This window comes from Ahaetulla prasina, chromosome 7 (assembly GCF_028640845.1).
Source record: "Ahaetulla prasina isolate Xishuangbanna chromosome 7, ASM2864084v1, whole genome shotgun sequence".
NCBI classification, from domain to species: domain Eukaryota; kingdom Metazoa; phylum Chordata; class Lepidosauria; order Squamata; family Colubridae; genus Ahaetulla; species Ahaetulla prasina.
In genome coordinates, this window is record NC_080545.1 from 7437021 (window position 1) to 7456352 (window position 19332).

Consider the following 19332-nt stretch of genomic DNA (forward strand, 5'->3'; position numbering starts at 1 on the left):
AGTTTAGGTCCTGCGACAAAACTGCTAATATTATTAAACAACATCTGCTTACGCAGGGAAGGACTCAATAGGTGGATAAAAAGGCCAAATTCACTTTGAACATCTGGCTGACTGCGCAACCAGTAGTAGTAGTAGTAGACAAATTCCTTATGTGTCCAATCATACTTGGCCAATAAAATTCTATTCTATTCTATTCTATTCTATTCTATTCTATTCTATTCTATTCTATTCTATTCTATTCTATTCTATTCTATATGCACCAAAGACAAATTCTTTGTGTGTCCAATCATACTTGGCCAATAAAATTCTATTCTATTCTATTCTATTCTATTCTAGTAGTAGTACAAGTAGTAGTAATAATAATAATTGGATTATTATTTCTTTTATTCATTAAATGGTTAGTTGACTGAGTTTCATGTTTAATGAATAAAAGAGATAAGAATAATTCATATCTATATGAATTATAATAGTTCATATTTGATAGTTTAATATTTAATCATTCATATTTTATAAAGTAATATAATAATAACAACAATAAGAACAACAACAATTGATACCCATTGTCATCGGGGCACTTGGTACCATGCCCAAGAATTTTTTAAGATACATCAACAAATTACAGCTTCCTGCAATAACATCAGCGGAAGTGCAAAAAACTGAGCTACTCGGAACATTGTACATCTTAAGAAGGTACTTGGTTGATACCTAGGACGCTGGCAGCAACCCGGATCGACCATTAGCATCAGTCAATGCTATTTGTAATGCATTTTTAAATGTTCAGTTGACTGAGTTTCATGTTTAATGAATAAAATAATAATAATAATAATAATAATAGTAGTAGTAGTAGTAGTAGTAGTAGTAGTAGTAGTAGTAGTAGATCTTAAGAAGATACTTGGTTGATACCTAGGATGCTGGTAGCAACCCGTATCAACCATTAGCACCAGTCAATGGTATTTGTGATGCATTTTTAAATGATCACTTGATTGAGTTTCATGTTTAATGAGTAAAAGAGATCATGATAATAATAATAATTTTAAAAAAATTGAAATACATTATGGCAGAATGGCACTTGGGAGTCTCAAGAAAAGTTTAAACCTTTAAGAAAAGAATAACTATCCAGCTATGTTAAGAAGTCAAAGATTAACTAAACTGGCTACCTGAGCCAATCACGTCTTACATGTTGTTTCCTGAAAATCAGAAGACAAATAAGGCTACAGGTAGTCTTTAATTTATGACCACAACTGAGCCCCAAATTCCTGCTGTTAAGCGAGTTTTGCCCCACGGTTGTTAAGGGAATCACTGCAGTGATCAAGTTAGTCAGGCGCCTATTAAGTGAATCTGGCTTTCTAAGCTGTTCTGTTAATAAAAAGTTTCTAGGTAACTCCCTTTTTTCCTTTATTATTTACCCCTTCCCCAGCAGACTAAAGAGGTGTAAAATACTGACTAGCTAGGGCAGTGGTGGCAAGTCTTTTAGACACCAAGTGCCCAAGCTGCGTGTGCGCATATGTCCAAACTGAAAGTTGCGAACATGCACTAACGTGCATGTGTGGATATGTGCAAATGGCTGCATGCACAGACATGCACTAACGTGTGCGGACATGCACTAACGTGTGCGTGCGTAGATATGCGCAAATGGGTGCATGCACAAACATGCACTAACGTGTACATGCATGGATATGCGCAAATGGCTGCATGCACAGACATGCACTTACGTGTGCGGACATGCACTAACGTGTGCATGCGTGGATATGCGCAAATGGGTGCATGCACAAACATGCACTAACGTGTACATGCATGGATATGCGCAAATGGGTGCATGCGCGGACATGCACTAACGTGTGCATGCGTGGATATGCGCAAATGGGTGCATGCGCGGACATGCACTAACGTGTGCATGCGTGGATATGCGCAAATGGGTGCATGCGCGGACATGCACTAACGTGTGCATGCGTGGATATGCGCAAATGGGTGCATGCGCGGACATGCGCACATACGCAGCAGAGACCTGAAGAATAGCTGGCCAGCAGGAGACCAGAAACACCACAGAGATCTGATCTGGGGCGATGGCGCGCATGCCAGCAGAGAGGGCTCTGCGTGGCGCCTCTGGGACACGTGCCATAGGTTCTCCGTAACAGAGCTAGGGATAACGCCAATGAAAGCCAGTCTGTTTTTGTCAAAAGCGTACCTTATTTTGTTTAAACAAGTGAGCGATTCCTCCTGTTAAAGCCTTCACTGCTCCGCTCTTCTGTTCCATCATTTTCTCTAAATTCAACCGGAGACCTGAAACTGTTGAAACACAAATTGTGAATGGGAAGGAGTTGGTTACTCTTGGGCATCCCCCATTCTTAAAGGGAGTTCACCGAACAATTAAACATTGCAATCCAAACTGGGGAAGGAAGGGACAAGGAAGAAAAGACAGGAAGGAAGGAAGGAAGGAAGGAAGGAAGGAAGGAAGGAAGGAAGGAAGGAAGGAAGGAAGGAAGGAAGGAAGGAAGGAAGGAAGGAAGGAAGGAAGGAAGGGAGCGAGGAAGGAAAAGTCCTTAAACTTTTCTTCTAAGGAAGGATGGAAGGAAGGAAGGAAGGGAGCGAGGAAGGAAAAGTCCTTAAACTTTTCTTCTAAGGAAGGAATGATGGATGGATGGATGGATGGATGGATGGATGGATGGATGGATGGATGGAAGGAAGGAAGGAAGGAAGGGAGCAAGGAAGGAAAAGTCCTTAAACTTTTCTTCTAAGGAAGGATGGATGGATGGATGGATGGATGGATGGATGGATGGATGGATGGATGGAAGGAAGGAAGGAAGGAAGGGAGCAAGGAAGGAAAAGTCCTTAAACTTTTCTTCTAAGGAAGGAAGGAAGGAAGGAAGGGAGCGAGGAAGGAAAAGTCCTTAAACTTTTCTTCTAAGGAAGGAAGGAAGGAAAGAAGGAAGGAAGGAAAGAGAGACAAGGCAGAAAAGACAAGGCAGGGAGGGAGGGAAGGAAGGAAAGCCAGGAAGAAAAGGGAGGGAGGGAGGGAAGGAGGACAAAAAAAGAAGGAAGGAAGGAAGGAAGGAAGACAAGGAAGAAAGGAGGGAGGGAGGAGGAGGAGAGAAGGAAGGAAAGCCACGAAGAAAGGAAGGAGGAAGGAAGGAAGGAAGGAAGGAAGGAAGGAAGGAAGGAAGGAAGGAAGGAAGGAAGGAAGGAAGGAAGACAGGAGGGAGGGAGAAAAGGAAGGAAGGAAGGAAAGAAAGAAGGAAAGCGAGACAAGGCAGAAAAGACAAGGAAGGAGGGAGGGAAGGAAGGAAAGCCAGGAAGGAAGGAAGGAAGGAAGGAAAGAAGTAAGGAGAGACAAGGCAGAAAAGACAAGGAAGGAGGGAGGGAGGGAAGGAAGGAAAGTCAGAAAGGAAGGAAGGGAAGGGAAGGGAAGGGAAGGAGAGACAAGGCAGAAAAGACAAGGAGGGAGGGGAGGGAGGGAAATCACCTCTTCCTTCTCACAAGGCCAAGCGCATTGTGTGCATTTGTCGCCTTGGGTTATTGGTAAAAATAATAAAGGCGGGATACAAACAAACAAACAAACGGAATCAATTTAGCAGAACGGGAGTCACAGAGTTGTCTGGCGCACTCACTTTCAATCCCCCTGCTAGCAAAGTCTTTGCCATGGGCCAAATGGTACAGGTGTGAATTGTTTAACAAGGCCTGTAATATAAAAAAGCAGTTTTCGATTAAACACACCATCTACTCCGAAAATGCCACATTTGAAAAATGCATTTAAAATAACGATCCCTATCCAGTCAGGCTAACACAACCACAGCGCAGCTCATAAACTGTTGTGTCTCGTCCGATCTCACCACAGCCGGGGCCTTCTTATCTGCTTCCGAACACGGAGGAATGTCCTAGTATGCCTCCCGGCCCCAGCCCTGGCTCCATGCCCAGACAGGCCGAGGAAGAAGAAGCGCCCCCAGCCCCCAGCCCTGGCTCCATGCCCAGGCAAACGGAGCAACTAGACCCCTCCCCCTCCTCCACAGCATGTGAGCCTGAGGGAGGTCAATTACCAACAACTGCAGACTGGAGTGACCCTCGTGTCAGAAGACTTGATAGGTGGAGGCAACAGAAGGAAGGGAGGGGCAGGCCTGGATAAGTGCTGAGTCATGGAGCCACACCCCATGGCCTATATAAAGGACCTGCTTTCTGGCATTTTCTGAGTCAGGCAAAGTCTAAACATATCTTGCTGAAGTCACTTTCTGGTCTCCTGCCTGCCCTGAGGACTTTGCTAGGACTTTGGCAGAGCTGCAGAGGCACGCCTGATTCGGATTTCCCTGACCCGGCCGTCAGCGGAGGAGTGGGACACGACATAAACTACAGGTAGCCCTGAACTTACAATGGTTCGTTTAGTGACTGCTCGAAGTTACAGCGGCACTGAAAAAGAGAGATTTACGGCCATTTTTTTCACGCTTAATGACCACTGCAGCATCCCCCTGGTCACATGATCAAAATTCAGAGGCTTGGTTCATATTTATGACAGTTGCAGTGTCCAAAGGTCATGTGACCGATTCCCTTCTGACCAGCAAAGTCAAGTCCAGGGAAGCCGGATTCACTTAACAACCAAACGTGGCAAGGAGAGTCGTAAAATAGGACAAACACACTTAAGGACGTTTCGCGTTTAGCAGCATAGATTTTGGGCTCAATTGTGGTCGTAAGTGGAGGGCTACCTCTGCTCACTTCACAGCTTCTAAAAGTAGCATTTTAACCGTCATTCTCAAGGAGCAACATTGTAATATTTATATTATGATATTAATATTTTAAGATTTAATATTTGTTTCCCATATGATGGGAAAGACAAATCCCGAACCTACCTTAGACGGGATGCATCCAACATTCAAACATGTCCCACCGAGGGTTTCATTTTTCTCCACGCAGGCAGTCTAGGATTTAAAAGCAAGAGTTATTTTTTAATAACGGTTTAGTTCTGCTGCAGAAAATGCACTCCTGGGTTTTTAGAAGGTGTCGGAATATACTTCAATGCATTTTCGAATATAGAAAAACATTTCCCTTCTAGCAGTGATGAGGTTACCAAGTTTGGTAATGAATTGTCTGCAAGAAAAAAACAAATCAGATTCAGAGCGTATCAAGGACCCCTTCGGAAGACTTAAAAAGTTTAAGTTGTGCAGGTTTTGCAAAGTAACCACAGGGAATTAAAACTAGATTAAGGACCAAAGGGTGGTTATAAAAAGAAATTAATCTGTTCTGCTCCTATCTCATAATTCTGAACAAGACTGCTTTCAAACATAATAATTTGAACAGAATTTTCATACAAAAACCCAGCATCTGGATTCATCTAAATTTAATAATTTACTAAGACAGTATTACTATTGTTCTTCTTTTCCTTACTAGTATCAATCTCTTCCCACTTATTACTATAACCATGTTGCTTGTATCTTTCAATTTATATTGTTTTTACTTGTTTCCTAGTACAATTTGATAGCTTATTAATAACCTTGACTATCGCTAAGTCTTGTATTTTTTTTATTCTTGATGAATGTATTTTATTCTCCCTATGTACACTGAGAGCATATACACCAAAGACAATATCACACTTGGCCAGTAAAGAATTCTATTCTATTCTATTCTATTCTATTCTATTCTATTCTATTCTATTCTATTCTATTCTATTCTATTCTATTCTATTCTATTCTACTCTACTCTACTCTACTCCTCTCTCCACTCCACTCTCCACTCCATTCCATATTTTATTTTATTTTTTATTTTGTTTTCTATTCTATTCTATTTTTTTCTGTTCTATTCTATTCTATTCTATTATCTATTATTTCTATTTCTATTCTATCTTCTGAGGACAATCCTGTTACAATTTGTCCAGAAACCAACCCTGTGGTAAGATGGGCGGCTAATAAATTGGATAGAGGGGAGAATGGGCTTTTCCTGCATTTTCTTCTGGCATGCTTTTTCCAATTTCCCATTCTAGTTTACAGCCTTCAAATTCCCTGTCCTAGTTCTCAAAAACAATGGCAACCCTAGGAAACCACAATTATATTTAATTCTGAACTAGAAGTCAAATCCAACTAATGTCAGGACTCCAAGTAACACCCCCAACATGTTGTGGTCCGCCAGCAGCCTGCAGAGTCGGACAGCAATGAAGCCGAGGAAGAGGGTAGGCCAGTCCTGGAGGCTGGGGAAGGCCCAGATGAGGGCTCTGTGCTGGAGGCAGAGGTGGAGCCAGGGCCATCGGGGAGTGAGGTGCGGCCTCCAGAGCCTGATAGTAGTGAGGCAGAGCAACAGGAGGAGCCTGTTCCTAATGCACGCATGAGAAGAGCTCCCAGAAGGCAAGAGCAGCTAAAGCAAAGAGGACGACTTGGGAGTAGGGCCAAGAGATGATTGGCCCCTCCCATAAGGCTTAAAAGACCAGCAATGGTGTTTGGGCTCTTTGCCGGAAAACAACGTTGATAGCTTCGTCTTGTTGCATTTATTTTGTATCGGTGTCTTCTGAACTTTTGCCAAGAAAGGCCTTTGGCAGTTTGCCTAATTGGACCAAGGTTGGTGATAGGACTGAGGAATTTGTGTTGGGAGGAATTTGCTTTAATTTAGTTGAACTACGCTGAGAATGAAGTAATTCTCAGCTGTTCGAATAAAATTTGTTTGTTTTTACAATGACTGAGTTTTCTACTACCTACTTAGGCCTGGGTCACAACACAAGGAAATCAAACTCCGCGGCTTGAGTTTCCTCAAAGTCCCATTTTATTAGAGATGTCACATTGGCACATCTGGGAAAACCTGAATCTGAAAGTTTCCAGGTTTCCCCTACCCAAAAGAAAGTCCAAGTCCCTGCCCAGAACCCACATGTCCATCACATGGTCCAATCAAAGCACAGTCCCAACTGGAGATGCCTTCCAGTCACACCCCTCCAGGTGCAGGGCAAGATGTCCTTGACTCTATGAGAAAGGAATGTTATTGTGACTACGTATCACCCCTGCTCCATACAATTCTTCCTCCCAGTTTCCCACAGCAGTAAATGTGGCAGGCCTGAAGGCCCAAGGCAAAAGATGGCTTCCACGCATGACAACTGAGGGTGAATGAACATTATTTAATTCTCAGAGTTTCTATTTCAAATTTCTGATAATCTGGGTATCACTGAAGGCCTGTGTTTAACCACCTCCTACTGCACACAAGATAACTCATCTTCCACTCTTTCGCTTGTTGGTAAGAACTCTGGCAAACTTTTCCCAACTATTGAGACGTTACCTGGGGATCTTACCACGCTTGCTCACCTTAAAGCCAAGTTGGGCGGCTTTGATGGCAGCAACATAGCCTCCTGGACCAGAGCCGATGACGGTCACGTCCACATCAACTGACAAAAAGATCCAAACTTAATTTTAGAAAAACAATCACAGAGAATTTTTTTTTTAAAAAAATTAAATATTTAAAGAATTGCCGAGAAAGATTAGCTCAGCGGCTAAGACGCTGAGCTTGTCGATCAGAAAGGTCGGCAGTTCGGCGGTTCAAATCCCTAGTATAGGCCTCCTGCATTGAGCAGGGGGTTGGAGTAGATGTCCTCTAAGGTCCCTTCCAACTCTGTTACTAAACAAAGACATCTCCATTGCTACAGAATATATTGTCCGTTGTTTTCACACGGTCTACGGGAAACAAGCAAACAGCCACAGCTGTGTTCCACTGTACAGGTATTCCTCAACTTATGACCACGATTGAGCCTAAAATTTATGTTGCTAAGTGAGACAGTTAAGTGAGTATTGCCCCGTTTTCACGAATTTTGTCACAGTTGTTAAACGAAATTGTGGTGGTGGTTAGTTTAATAACACGGCTGTTAAGTGACTCTAACTTTGCTTTGCCAGAATGTCGCAAAATGTGATCCCATGAGCCCGTCATAAATACGAGTCAGCTGCCGAGTGCCCAAAAGTTGGTCACGTGACCCTGGGGAATGCTGCAACGGTCCGAAGTGTGAAAACAGCCGTCAGTCTCATTTTTCGGTTGCCGTTGTAACTTTGGTCACTAAATGAATGGTTGTAAGTCGAGGACTACCTGTATTATAAACCAGAGAAGGTCTTTAAGACTTGTGATCTTCAATTCCCAGAATTCTGGCTGAGGAATTCTGGGAGTTGAAGTCCACAAGTCTTAAAAGTTGCCAAGGTTGGAGACCCCCATTATAAGCAATCCTTGGATCAGACCTTCTCTGTAACAAATTGAGGCGGCCAGTTCCAAAGGCCGAGTGCAGGGGTGTCAAACTCGAATTCATTGAGGGCTGCATCAGGGTTGTGTTGGACATCGAGGGAGGGGAGGGGCCGGGGGGAGGCATGGCCAGTTCACACGTCACTCGTCGATGCTCCATTTTTGGCCTCCCCAAGTCAGTTTTTGCTGGCAGAGGGCTGCAAGAAGCCGTTGAAGCTGAAAACGGAGCCCCCCGGTGGGCCGCACATGGCCCTCCCGAGCTCCGTTTTTGTTGGCGGAGATACCGTGGGCCGGTTCTTCGTTGTTTCCAGGGCGACCCAGATCTAAGCACCCCACAGACCGCATCTGGGCCTCAGGCCTTGAGTTTGACACCCCTGGTCTAGTGCAGGGGTCTCCAACCTTGGTCCCTTTAAGACTTGTGGACTTCAACTCCCAGAGTTCCTCAGCCAGCTTTGCAGGCTGAGGGACTCTGGGAGTTGAAGTCCACAAGTCTTAAAGGGACCAAGGTTGGAGACCCCTGGTCTAGTGGCTTTACTAAAGTCTTTTGCTACGTAATCATCAGAAAACGTACCGTGTTTCCCCGAAAATAAGCCCTCCCCAGATAATAAGCCCTCCCCCGAAAATAAGCCCTCCCCAAAAAAAATATTTAAACGCATGCTCAGCCAGTCCCTGCCATTTCCACCGGTTTAGGGTTAGGGAGACAGAGCTGGAAATCAGGCAAGAGGGCAAGAGAAGCCCCGTCTTGCTCCACGCGCCCCAAAAGAATAAGACCTCCCCGAAAATAAGGCCAAGCGCTTATTTCAGGGTTCAAAATAAATATAAGACAGGGTTTTATTTTTGGGGAAACACGGTAATATAAATGCATAAATCCCAGGTACAATGTCTGGTTCAAGAGCCGGATGAGCATTCAATAATTAAATAAAACAGTAATGCAGTTAAAACCCCATCGTGGAAGGAACTGTGGAGTCTACGAAGCAAGAAATTCCATTTTCCCATGTATTTCAAAGCTATGTAATATTTACCTTGATCGGCGTAAGTTCTCACAGGCCCTGCTGAAATGCTTTGTAAGCCATGCTGGATCCGGCTAAAATGGCCCCTCTAATTTGAGGAAAAGAAGAAGGGGGAAAAAAAAAAGAGGAAAGAATAAGTTTATATTTTTTTTAATTTAAAAAGTTTTTTATTAATAATTCCAAATTAAAAACATTGGACATAGATATGACATCACTAGTTCTAAGCATCTTCCAACACTTTAAACTAATACATAGTAAACGAATAAAACGTATTTCTTAAACCTTATAGGTTATTTACACATAGTATAATAATAATGTATACCTTATTTCTACACAATTATACATATCTATACATAAGTTCAAATTCTTTATCTGCTATTGTAAACGTAAGTTGCGTATCAAGATCATTAATCCATTTTAAAACCCGGTTTCAATTTGTCCTCCTTTTGTTCTGAAATCCCTCGGATAACCAAATTATATTTCCTCATCTCTTCTTCCAAGAGACAAATTCTCTTATCTTGCTGCTCATTTTTATAAAATATTTCACCAATTTGCCGACCCACTTTTACCTCATGTACATGGATCTGCTCCATTTCATCTTTAATAATTGTCATTTCCTCTCTTTGCTTTGCAAAATTTTCATTCATCTCTGTTTTCATCTTTTTCATTTCAGATGTCAGTTCCAATGTCATATTATCCACACGCTCTGATAGTCCTGCTATTTTTTCCCCAATTTTATTTAAAGCTGCAGCAAGTTGCTGCGTTTCTGAAAGTTGTTGAGTCATTTTGAAAAAACCTAAAAAAATTTCCAAACTAGGATTCCAAACCAATTTTACAGAGGGTCCTGATGAAGATCAAGGGACGGCAATCTTTTAATTGAAGCGAAGCGGCTTATTTGCACTCGTTATCTCTCAGTAGCTTGTGACTCATATTCACTCCACAAAGAAACACAGTTACCTCACAGCTTTTAAACATTAATCAGCGCCATTTTTTCTCCACATCAGCAAAAGAGAAAGAAAAAAAAAAACACCAGCTTAGACTTCAAAACAAAGTCCTTTTTTTGTTTTCTGTAATATAAACAAGCTATTAATTTCCTCTCAAAAGAAAAAAAAATAAAAGTTATCCGCCCAGTGAAATCTTATTGCTGCCAGTCAGTCCAACACAAAAGATCGGTTTCTCTTCAGTTAAATTCTTCTCATTAACAAATTCAGTCTTTAATATTCACTCCTTAGCCTCAGCAATAAAAAAAAAATTTTTTTAACACAGAACACGATAGTTATAATAGGGAAAGCAAAAAACAACAATTTATTCCAAACTCATCGTGTCTGCCAGTCGGCTCGGTCACCCCCACGTTGTAAAAACTCCTTAATTCAAGCAGTTTCAGATGACCTACCAGTTTTAAATTCAGTCTGCTGGGCTATTAACACTTTCACTTCATGATTTATTAACTTTCATCCATAACGGTGCATTCCAAACAGCATTAATCCTCATAAATCTTCATTAATAAGCCCTGTGAAGTGAAGGAAAGGTCCTTACCCCACCACGGTCATGGCCACGCCCCTCAAATTCTTTATAAAGATGCTATATATTGATTGCAAAAAGGCCTAACAGAATGACACGTCACTCATTTTACTCTACAATTTTTTTTTAATCTTTATCTTTCAATTTAGTTTAGTTTAAGACCAACAAAAAGGACTGTTTTCCCCGAGTCACTTAGCCATCACTCTGCTAAACAACTAATTCCCACAACACTGTCAAATTAACTACTAAGACTATATTACTATTCTTTTCATCCTTACTAGTACCTAACTCTTCCCACTTATGGCCATATCTGTGTTGCTTGTATCTTTACAACTGATATTGTTTTTATTGTTTCCTAGTATGATTTGATTGCTTATTAGTATCCTACGACTATCACTAAGTGTTGCATCTTATGATTCTTGATGAATATATTTTATTTTTTCTTTATGTACACTGAGAGCGTATGCACCGAAGACAAATTCCATGTGTGTCCAATCACGCTTGGCCAATAAAAGAATTCTACATCTACCTTTATTCTTTGCAATTCTTAAAAAGGGAAAAAAAATCTTCAATGTTTTGTCTTCCTTGGCATCTAAATTCCCTCAGAAAGAATGACATATTCGTACAACGCATTGGGCAAAAACTCGATCCTTACTCTTGTTTTCTGTATCCTAAGTAGTATTTCTGTTTATTACACTCCGCTAAGACAAAAGTTTGAAAATAAAAGCTGAAGGGATTAGCCATTCTTAAGCCTGCTCCCGACTACCGATTGCAAATAGCAAAGTCTATTATGTGCCAATAATCTTATAAACCAATAGTTCCTTACAAACCTTGACGCTTGGTCCTTGCAATTAATCTCAAGGCCACATTCAAATCTGTTTATACAGCAGAAAAATATTATCAAAAAGGCTACTGTGGCTAATTATTTCCTACTATCTCAAACCTCAGAGAGGCAAATAAAATTCCTACAGAAGTCCAGCTTAGTTTTATCACAACCGGATAGCCTACATTTAAAAAAAAATTTTTAAAACAATCCAAATCTCATAGTTTTTCTCCGGGAAAGCCAAAAAATTCCAATTATTCCAATTCTCAACAAGGAAGCAACTGATGATCAAAGAAATGCAGGGTAGATCAAAAGTCAAGCCCCATAAGCCACATCGTTCATTGCATAAATTACATTAAATGTTCAACTTGATTGCCAGTTCCTTCAGTATTTCTTTACATATGACATATGATCTTAGAACGTCCCTAACACTGTGAAGTTTCCCCCCAAAATATATCGCGATTGGCGTATGAGGCCTAGCTTTTGGTACTTTTGAGTTTTGGTGCCCCTTATAAAACTGTATAAAAGTGACACTTGGCTGATTTTGATTTATATACAGAATAAAGGACTGCTAAAGGAAAGAAAGAAAGAAAGAAAGAAAGAAAGAAAGAAAGAAAGAAAGAAAGAAAGAAAGAAAGAAAGAAAGAAAGAAAGAAAGAAGGAAGGAAGGAAGGAAGGAAAGGAAGGAAGGAAGGAAGGAAGGAAAGAAAGAAAGAAAGAAAGAAAGAAAGAAAGAAAGAAAGAAAGAAAGAAAGAAAGAAAGAAGGAAGGAAGGAAGGAAGGAAGGAAGGAAAGAGGAAGGAAGGAGGAAGGAAGGAAGGAAGGAAGGAAGGAAGGAAGGAAAGAGATAGGAAGGAAGGAAGGAAGGAAGGAAGGAAGGAAGGAAGGAAGGAAGGAAGGAAGGAAGGAAGGAGGGAAGGAAGGAAAGAAAGAAAGAGATAGGAAGGAAGGAAGGAAGGAAGGAAGGAAGGGAAGGAAGGAAAGAAAGAAATAGGAAGGAAGGAAGGAAGGAGGAAAGGAAGGAAGGAAAGAAAGAAAGAGATAGGAAGGAAGGAAGGAAGGAAGGAAGGAAGGAAGGAAGGAAGGAAGGAAAGAAAGAGATAGGAAGGAAGGAAGGAAGGAAGGAAGGAAGGAAGGAAGGAAGGAAGGAAGGAAGGAAGGGATACACTCTCTCGCTCTCTCCCCCTTTTTCTTTCTTTCTCTCCCTCTCCCTCCTTTTCTCTCTCCCTTTCTCTCTCCTCCTCCTTTCTCCCTCCCCCTCTCTCCATGGGATACCCATAAAAGTTTGAGGGATTTTGCTTTTAACTGTTGTATTGCTCCACGCACAAGAAGAGTCCTGCTAGAATTTGCTACAACCACACAAATCTTTTTGTGAAAGAACAAAGTCGTTTACAAAACCCGTGAGATGGTAGACCAAAACTTTCATCATCCTCAGCCACCAAGGAAGACCCCTGACCTATACACCAACAAAATGACCCAGGTCAGCTACCAATTCAAATACTTTATAAAATAATGGAATAATAAGAGTTGGAAGGGAACTTGAGGGTCTTCTAATCTAATACCCTGCTCAAGTAGGAGACCCTATAACATTTCAGATAAATGATTGTCCAGCCACTTCTTAAAAGGCTCCAGTGATGAAGCATCCAGAACTTCTGCAGGCAAGTTGTTCCACTGATGAATTGTTCTAACTGTCAGGAAATTTCTCCTTAATTCTAGGTTATTTCTCTCCTTGATTAATTTCCGCCCATTGCTTCTTTTTTATTTTATTATTTGCATTTATATCCCGCCCTTCTCCGAAGACTCAGGGCGGCTTACACTATGTTAAGCAATAGTCTTCATCCATTTGTATATTATATACAAAGTCAACTTTTATTGCCCCCAACAATCTGGGTCCTCATTTTACCTATCTTATAAAGGATGGAAGGCTGAGTCAACCTTGGGCCTGGTGGGACTTGAACCTGCAGTAATTGCAAGCAGCTGTGTTAATAACAGACAGACTTAGTCTGCTGAGCCACCAGAGGCCCTTGTCCTGCCATCTGGTGCTTTGGAGAATAGCTTGACTCCCTCTTCTTTGGGGCAGCCCCTGAGATATTGGAAGAGTACTATGATGTTAACCCCCAGTCCTTCTCTTCATTAGACAAGACATACCCAAATACTCTTCCTATTTTATAATCTAGGAAATAAAGCCTTGTTCAGATGTTTAGCAATTGCAGTAAAATTCAGCCAGCTGGACCAACAATGACAAGGATTGCTGGGGATTCCTGCCTACCTAAAATATGCAAAAGGCACCCAGGTGCCTCTTCTTGCTAACTCCTTAGAGTAGGGATCTCCAACCTTGGCAACTTGACGACCTGTGGACTTCAACTCCCCAGATCCCCGAGTTTAATGAAGAGAAGGGTGACATGATAGCAGGGTTCCAATATCTCAGGGGCTGCCCCAAAGAAGAAGGAGTCAACCTATTTTCCAAAGCAGCAGAAGTCAGGACAAGAAGCAACGGATGGCAAACTGATCAAGGAGAGAAGCAACCTGGAATTAAGGAGAAACTTCCTAACAGTGAGGACAATTAACCAGTGGAACTGCCTGCCTCCAGAAGTTGTGGATGCTCCATGAATGGAGGCTTTTATAAGAAGAGACTGGACAACCTCCCATCTGAAATGGTATAGGCTGGGTCTCCTGCATGAATAAGGGGGTTGGATTAGAAGACCTCCAAGGTCCCTTCCAGCTCTATTCTGATTGATTAATCAGTGGAACAACTGGCCTTTAAAACATATGGACGCTCCATCCCTGGAGGGTTTTAAGAAATATTGGGCAACCATTTGTCATTAATGGTATAAGGCCTCCTGCTTGAGCAGAGGGTCAGACTAGAAGACCTCCAAGATCCCGCCAAGCTGTGTTATTCCTCTGCCATGCTGGCTGGTTAGGGAATTCTGGGAGTTGAAGTCCTGCAGGCTTAAAGATGCCAAAGTTGGAGACCCCTTTGTCTAGGGTCCCCTTCTTGAGCAGAGGGTCAGACTAGATGACCTCCAAGGTCCCTCCCAGCTGTGTTATTCCTCTGCCATGCTGGCTGGTTAGGGAATTCTGGGAGTTGAAGTCCTCCAGGCTTAAAGATGCCAAAGTTGGAGACCCCTTGGTCTAGGGTCCCTTTCTTGAGCAGAGGGTCGGACTAGATGACCTCCAAGGTCCCTCCCAGTTGTGTTATTCCTCTGCCATTCTGGCTGGCTGGGGAATTCTGGGAGTTGGAAGTCCTCCAAGCTTAAAGATGCCAAAGTTGGAGACCCCTTGGTCTAGGGTCCCCTTCTTGAGCAGAGGGTCAGACTAGATGCCCTCCAAGGTCCCTCCCAGCTGTGTTATTCCTCCGCCATGCTGGCTGGCTGGGGAATTCTGGGAGTTGAAGTCCTCCAGGCTCAAAGGGGCCAAGACCCGCCTTGCAAACCCGTGTCACCCCCACCACCACTCTGCAAGAAGCAACCCAGCCTGCCTTTCTTATTATTTGCACACGTGTCCTTTGGCAATGCTCGTCTGAACCCCCAATTCCGAACAACCCACGCCAAACACACACACCCCTCGTCTGGAGGAGGCCGCCCTGCAGGGCTCCAAGGCAGCCCATCGGCTTCAGCAGGGACTTTGCAGAGACCCCCCCCCCGACCCCCCCCCACGCGTGTCCGGGGCTCCCGAGGGGACGTGGGCGGGGCGGGGCGGGATTGGAGCGCAGGCCGCGGGTCCTTCCGCTCCCCCGCTGGCGCTACCTGGGCGAGGGCGCAGCAGACGCGGCTCCAGCTCTGCATGGCGGCGGCGGCGGCGCTCCCCCGACACTCCCCCCTCCCACCCGGCAGCGGCGGCTCCAAGGACGCCCCGGAGGACTCGCGCAGGCGCGGCAGAGGGAGGGGGGCGGGGCGAGAGGGGGGCGGAGCCGGTCTTTGACCGGAAGAAGGAAGTGAGGGAGGGTGGGGCTTCTCTTTTCTCCTCCGACGTCCCCCCTCCCTTCCTTTCACTCCTTTCTCCTCCCCCCTCCCTTCCATTCCCTCCTTCTTTCTTTTTATCTTTCTTTTCTTCCCTTGCTCCTTTCCCTTCCTTCCTTCCCCTTTTTCTCCTTCCTTCCTTTCTTCCTCCCACCCTCCTTTCCACCTTGTTCCTTCCTTCTTTCCTTCCTTCCCATTTTTCCTCCTTTCTTTCCTTCCTTCTTTCCTTCCTTCCCATTCTTTCCTCCTTCCCTTCCTTCCTTCCACCTTCTCTTTGCCTTCCTTCCTTCTTTCCTTCCTCCCCATCTTCTTTCTTTCCCATTTTTTCCTCCTTTACTTCCTTCCCTTCCTTCCATTTCTCCTTGCCTTTCTTCCTTCTTTCCCTCCCCATCTTTCTTCCTTCCTTCCTTTCCTTCCTCTTCGTTCCTTCCTTCCTCCTTCTCTTTGCCTTCCTTCCTCCCTCCCCCTCTTCCTTCCTTCCTTCCCATTTTTTCCTCCTTTCCTTCCTCTTCCTTCCTTCCCCTTCTCCTTGCCTTCCTTCCTTCTTTCCTTCCCATTTTTCCTCCTTCCTTCCTCTTCCCTTCCTTCCCCCTTCTCCTTGCCTTCCTTCCTTCTTTCCTTCCCATTTTTTCTCCTTTACTTCCTTCCCTTCCTTCCATTTCTCCTTGCCTTCCTTCCTTCTTTCCCTCCCCATGTTCCTTCCTTCCTTCCTTTCCTTCCTTCCTTTCCTTCCTTCCTCTTCGTTCCTTCCTTTCCTTCCTTCCTCTTCCTTCCACCTTCTCCTTGTCTTCCTTTCTTGTTTCCTTCCTCCCCATCTTCCTTCCTTCCCATTCTTTCCTCCTTCCCTTCCTTCCTTTCCCTTCCTTCCTTCCACTTTCTCCTTGTCTTCCTTCCTTCTTTCCTTCCTCCCCCTCATCCTCCTTCCTTCCTTATGATTATGGACTGTCACAGATTAAATTTGGTTCAACTGTTACAGGAGTTCTGCTTTTGCAGTAAAAAACCACCAAGAGATGAAAAGAAATCTTGTAGGATCCAATCTGGGTCGGTCATCAAACTTTCGGACTTGTGTTGGAGCCAGAGCCGGACTCATGCACAGGATGGGCTCCAGCACAAGTCCAAAAGCTCGGAAGACAAAACTTCTGGTCCTGATGGCTGACCCAGATTGGATCCTACAACATTATCCGGGGACATGTATATTCACCTTCATTCGTGAAAAAAAATCTGATGGCGGTAGGTTAAAAAAATGGAAAATTTCCTGAGAAGCAGGAGGAGGAGGAACAGGTGAAAGAAAGCGAGGACAAGGAGGAAGAAAGGAAGGGAGAGATGGAGGAAGAGACAGGGAGAGGGAAGGAGGAAGGGGGAAAAAGGAAGGGAGGGAGAGGAAGGAAGAAAGGAAGGAAGGAGGATGAGGGGGAGGAAGGAAAGAAGGAAGGAAGACAAGGAGAAAGTGGAAGGAAGGAAGGGAAAGGAAGGAAGGGAAGGAGGAAAGAATGGGAAGGAAGGATCTTTTCAGAGAATTAACATTTTATTAAAAGATATATTTCTGAATTATAGATAACTTCCTCAGATGCGTGGAGTAGCTGAACTGCTGGAAGATTTAAACTGAGATGAGGATGAAAAGAAGGGAGGGAGAATAGTTAATGGAGCTGCAAAATTACAGATTACAAATACATTATCAATTAACAATTATAACAAAATCCATTGTGTTTATTAAAGACCTGAGATAATCTGAAATCTTTTGATGTACATGAATTCAGCAGCCTCTTGCTTGATAGTGCAAATTCACTTGTTCCAGAATACTTGGAAATCTGATTCAAATGCTCTTATGATTTTGTCCTCGTTTTGAATCCTAATGTCAAACTTCTACCCATTAATTATTTTGTATAATAAAGCCCGATCTATATTTTAACACCTAAACTCCATGTTACACTTAATGGTGTCTTCCACAAGATGGCACTGCTTGCTTGTTTTCAATCATCCTCTTACTCACTTTCTCCTATTTTAAGAACAGGTAAAATAGAATAGAATAGAATAGAATAGAATAGAATAGAATAGAATTGAATTGAATTGAATTGAATTGAATTGAATTGAATTTTTTATTGGCCAAGTGTGATTGGACACACAAGGAATTTGTCTTTGGTGCATATGCTCCCAGTGTACGTAAAAGAAAGAAAAAATACCTTCATCAAGGTACAACATTTACAACACAAATGATGGTCATAGGGTACAATTTAACCCTTAATGATAGCAACCAAAAGTTACAGTCATACAGTCATAAGTGGAAAGAGATGGGTGATGGAAACGGTAAGAAGATTAATAGTAGTGTAGATTTAGTAAATAGTTTGACAGTGTTGAAGGAATTATTTGTTTAGCAGAGTGATGGCCTTCGGGGAAAAACTGTCCTTGTGTCTAGTTGTTCTGGTATGAAGTGCTCTATAGCATCGTTTTGAGGGTAGGAGTTGAAACAGTTGATGTCCTGGATGTGAGGGATCTGTAAATATGTGAGGGATCTGTAAATAACACTCTGCTTAAAAACTACTCCCCACAACACTGTCAAATAATTTACTAAGACTGTATTACTATTCTTCTTCTCTTCCTTCCTATTACCTATCTCCTCCCATTTATGACTATAACCTTGTTGCTTGTATCTTTATGATTTATATTGTTTTATATAGTACCTTAGTATGATTTGATTGCTTATTTAGTAACCTATAACTATCACTACATTCTTGATGAATGTATTTTTTTTAATTTTTATGTACATTGAGAGCATATACACCAAAGACAAATTCCTTGTGTGTCCAATCACACTTGGCCAATAAAGAATTCTATTCTATTCTGTTCTGTTCTGTTCTGTTCTGTTCCCTTCTGTTCTACTCTACTCTACTCTACTCTATTCTATTCTTTTTTTTATTCTATTTAATCCTATCATATCCTATTATTTCTATCCTATCCTAGTATTTCTAATTCGTATTCTATTCTATCCTATCCTATCCTATCCTATCCTATCCTATCCTATCCTATCCTATCCTATCCTATCCTATCCTATCCTATCCTTTCTATTTCTGTTTCTATCCTAACCTATTAATTCTAATTCTTATTCTATTCTATTCTATTCTATTCTATTCTATTCTATTCTATTCTATTCTATTCTATTCTATTCTATTCTATTCTATTCTATTCATTAATTTAACCAAGGCAGTGATTTGCTTAACAACCATGGCAAAGAAGGTCATAAAATGGGGGCAAAATTCACTTAAGAAATGTCTCATTTAGCAACAGAAATTTTGGGCTCAATTATGGTTGTAATTCGAGGACTATCTGCAATCCACAATTTTTTTTTACAGAGGAAGGAAAACTTCCCCAAGTTACATTTAATGTATTGTAAAATGAATGTACAATTTCAACTTAAGCTGCTTTCATGCAGTTGGGCGGAGTCCGAATCGTAGAGTTCATTTCCATTTTTACGATCTCGTTATGATGGCTGAAACCTGAACTACAACATTTTCAACTATTTGAAACCAGGCTTAATAGCAGTGACTGTGAGAAGGATCTTGGAGTCTTAGTGGACAACCAGTTAAATATGAGCTAGCAGTGTGCAGCGGCAGCCAAAACAGCCATTGCAATCCTTAATTGCATTAACAGAGGGATACAATCAAGATCAAGTGAGGTACTAATACCACACTATAAAGCAGGGGTGAAATGCACCCGATCCGGTAGCGATGGTGACGGATGGCTCAGAGAACTGGTAGCAAAAATCTCTGACCCCCTCCCCGCCCCAGCTGAGCCACGCAATCATCAGAGTTGGGTTTTTTTATATACTTTTAAAAGCATTTTTTCTTCG

General features: G+C 42.5%; 1 protein-coding gene across 4 annotated transcripts in view; it reads right to left on the minus strand.

Annotated features, from left to right (window-relative positions):
* DLD (dihydrolipoamide dehydrogenase) overlaps positions 1–15395 on the minus strand; it is a 30881-nt gene extending 15486 nt beyond the window's left edge. Inside the window, exons 1-6 of one of the 4 annotated variants that reach the window (XM_058191745.1) lie at positions 15276–15395; positions 9198–9273; positions 7260–7339; positions 4833–4901; positions 3606–3675; positions 2186–2286 (exon numbers count right to left, since the gene is read on the minus strand). In XM_058191745.1, coding sequence (XP_058047728.1) covers positions 2186–2286; positions 3606–3675; positions 4833–4901; positions 7260–7339; positions 9198–9273; positions 15276–15314 — 435 coding nt within the window. In that variant the 5' untranslated portion in view covers positions 15315–15395. Of the gene's footprint in view, positions 1–2185; positions 2287–3605; positions 3676–4832; positions 4902–7259; positions 7340–9197; positions 9274–9754; positions 10257–15275 lie in introns of those variants that run through there. The other 3 variants (XM_058191744.1, XM_058191743.1, XM_058191742.1) reach the window with 3 other exon arrangements.
* Between the last annotated feature and the right edge of the window lie 3937 nt (positions 15396–19332).